Source organism: Chaetura pelagica, unplaced genomic scaffold, assembly GCF_000747805.2.
Source record: "Chaetura pelagica isolate M959 unplaced genomic scaffold, ChaPel_1.0 scaffold11, whole genome shotgun sequence".
Lineage (NCBI taxonomy): Eukaryota > Metazoa > Chordata > Aves > Apodiformes > Apodidae > Chaetura > Chaetura pelagica.
Genome location: NW_009952694.1, coordinates 3,201,033 through 3,203,958, shown reverse-complemented (window position 1 = coordinate 3,203,958; position 2,926 = coordinate 3,201,033). Strand labels below are relative to the sequence as shown.

At 54.3% G+C, this 2,926-nt stretch overlaps 1 protein-coding gene across 1 annotated transcript in view; it reads right to left on the bottom strand.

Annotated features, from left to right (window-relative positions):
- The window catches only part of PAX9 (paired box 9), a 29,624-nt gene extending 28,987 nt beyond the window's left edge, over nt 1–637 (bottom strand). Inside the window, exon 1 of the mRNA XM_009993939.1 lies at nt 611–637. Within this exon, the coding sequence (XP_009992241.1) occupies nt 611–637 (27 nt within the window). The remainder of the gene's footprint in view (nt 1–610) is intronic.
- Nucleotides 638–2,926: the final 2,289 nt, after the last annotated feature.

Sequence of the window (2,926 nt, the reverse complement as noted above, 5' to 3'; positions counted from 1 at the left end):
CCCGCCTTTTCCAGGGACTGCCAGTGCCGACGCCAGAGCCCTAGAGCCTGCAGCTGCCTGCCAAAAGGATACCCGCCCCCCGCCCTGCCGGGACCCCATCCAGCCCCGAGGGAAGGGTGCAGCCCGGGGCTGCGGAAGAGGGACGGCCTGAAGCCATCAGTTGGGCACATCGAGGAGACCCCTTTGAGCAGCTGCCCACCTGCAGCTCCATAACTCGGGTCACCAATCCCCCCCCAAGAAAGAAAGGGCAGTAGGACCAGCGCCTAGGCTGCAGAAGCACCCCAGTCCTGGCAAGAGAGTCCCTAGCAATGGAGCGTCCCCGACGGGGAAATTTTCCAGGCGAGAGAACCGGATTTGGTCTTTGCAGTCCATGCACTGCCCTGGCACTACTTCCAGCGGCGAAGCTGAAGGGAGGGAGATGAGGGAATTTTGAGGTGCAAAACCCTGTGCTGAGCACCGAGGCTTTGTCTCAAGCGGCTGTGGGCTGTTCCACAGCTACAGGCAGCGGGGGCTTCTTGCTGCCTGGCCCTGGCTCAAACTCACTGGGGACATCCCAGTGCCACCGACTTGGGCCTGGGCCCCGTGTCACAGCAAACTGCTTGCTCCTCACCTCCTGCCCCCGCCACTGCGCCGGCATCTGCTCGGCCTTATCAGTGTTTCCCTTCACAGTTTTCGTCTTCCCCGAGAATTAGTTCTGAGATACTCCGTTTGGGACATTTTCCTTTGGAGCGTGTTCAGTGGCAGGGGATCGAGAAGGGCCTTGGGAGGTGTGGGTTTTTCCTGCTGCTCGTGGGAAACTAGGAACTATATGATGGGAAGAAAGGTGAAGCCAAGGCCTCCAGGGAAAATTTGCTGACAAGTCCTCCAAGTATAGCTGCTGCGAAGGTCACCACGCAGCCCTGCTGGAGATGCTGCTACTGGCAACTCCCCCCCACACCCGTACTAGAGCTTCTCTGTGTGACAAAGGTCGATGTCTATTTCAAATCAGGCAAACGACGGGTGTCCTCGGCGGGAGGCCCCGTCAAAAGCTCCCTACGGTGTAACGCGAAGTTTACTGGGTCTCTGCGACTTCCAGGATCGAGACCTGGAACTGAGACCTAAGCCGGGCGAGTGACCCTTGAGCTGAAAGACCCTGAAAGACCTGCTGCTGGTCTCTGGGCAAAGGAAGTGTGAAGTGGCCGAGGCAGAGCCCTGGCACAAGTTCATAGACTGGTGCCCATATCTGGGCATTCTGAAGGGAAATTCATTTAGAAGAATTAAATAATCATAGATGAATTATTAATGTATGGCTATTGTAAATTAACAATCGGTTTATAATTGGACAGCTGCAACACGATAGAAGATACAAAACACTACCAGAACCAACTTTCTGTATTAATATTCATGCAATCTTATAACATCCTGCACGGTTATTGTGGAACACAAATGGTGTAAAACTTCTGAACCTATTATTTTGGTAGTTCTGTGGTTATACACGGGAAATAGTTTCTCATTCAGAAACTAATCTGAGCATACTGTTCCCAGAAACAATGGAAAAGAGGTAAGTTCACACTGGAAATGAGGTGAAGATTTAGACAATAAAGATGAACCTTATCTTGGCTTTCAGAAATGCTTTTATTAAAAGTCAACTATTTATTTTTGTGTGTGTGTTCGCATTTCCCGGTTATTATTTTCTCTGAATATACAAGTATGCATTAAAGTTGGGCTCCTCTATATCTATGTATACGGCTAACCGCTTATGAACTAAGCATTTTTTTTATTGTTGGGGCTTCCGAATTCTGTGGCAGGGGAAAAGGACTTGACAGGCGCGGACATCTCCATTAGTGCATCGGCGTGGAAAGGCCATCCTCAGGTAGCGCCCCAAGCGCCTGAGTCGCGGGGACCCCGACCTCCGCGGCTCTCCCTCCCGAGACAATCCCTTCCCGAACGCCCCGGGCGACCCCCGCTCGGTGCCAGCTCAAGGCGACCGCAGAAAACCGCAGAAAGCAGCCGGGTGAGCGTGTCCCCGGTCACGGCACCCACATGCAGACCTTTGCAGCCCCTTTGCTCCGCTTTCGACAGAGTCTCTTTCCCATCTACCAGCCCTGGTGGGGGATGTGTGGGGGTGTAGGATACGTGGCCATGGGAGCAGCTCCCGGGTCCCCGCGGTACCACAGCTTGTACTTTCGGTGTAGCCTTTGTGGCCCTCACCCGGCACCAGGAGACACTGTCAGGCGACGTTGACAGTGAACGGCGTAGAATTCGCGGTAGCCCCTGCTTAATCATTTTCGAGGCCCCTGCTTTTTTACATCAGGTAGTCCCAGGTTGCTCATCCCATCTCTCCCCGTCAGCTGGGCCACCCGTAGGAAAGAGAGGAGCAGGGGTATTGGGCACCAGGACCCCCCGGCAGCGCACGCCGGGGCGCAAGGAGCGGGGATGCCCGCGGATGCTGCGCGCAGTGTGTCGTTCGAGCTCAGACGCTCCGCGGACAGGGACAGCCCTGGCTCCGGCTGCCGGGGAAGGAAAGAGAGTCCCCGGGACAGAGAAATGTTCCTTCTTCCTCTCACTGTGGAAAAGACGGCGGTAAGCGGCAGTCCTTTCCCATCGCACGATCCACAATTGTTGTGTGTATAGATGTATTTGTTTTCAGTTTATTTGTATCTTACACGACGGGGGACGTTTGCTGGGAGCGAGAAACAGTTCCTTACCCAGCAGCTTTGGCGGAATAACCAGAGCAACGTCCGACCCCGGCTCCTGCGCTGGCGCTCCCCGACTGCGTGCCTAAACCTAGCGCGTCTGGTCCTGCTCGTTTATTTTGCTCTTGGTGTGCTTTGGGACTCTCTAAATAAGCTGCCGGTAATATATCTAAATCCCTTCTGGCGTCAGAAGCAAAGGCAGCAAATGCAGACGCTTCTGCCTCTCTTTTTCTCCAGCTTCATGAGTATTT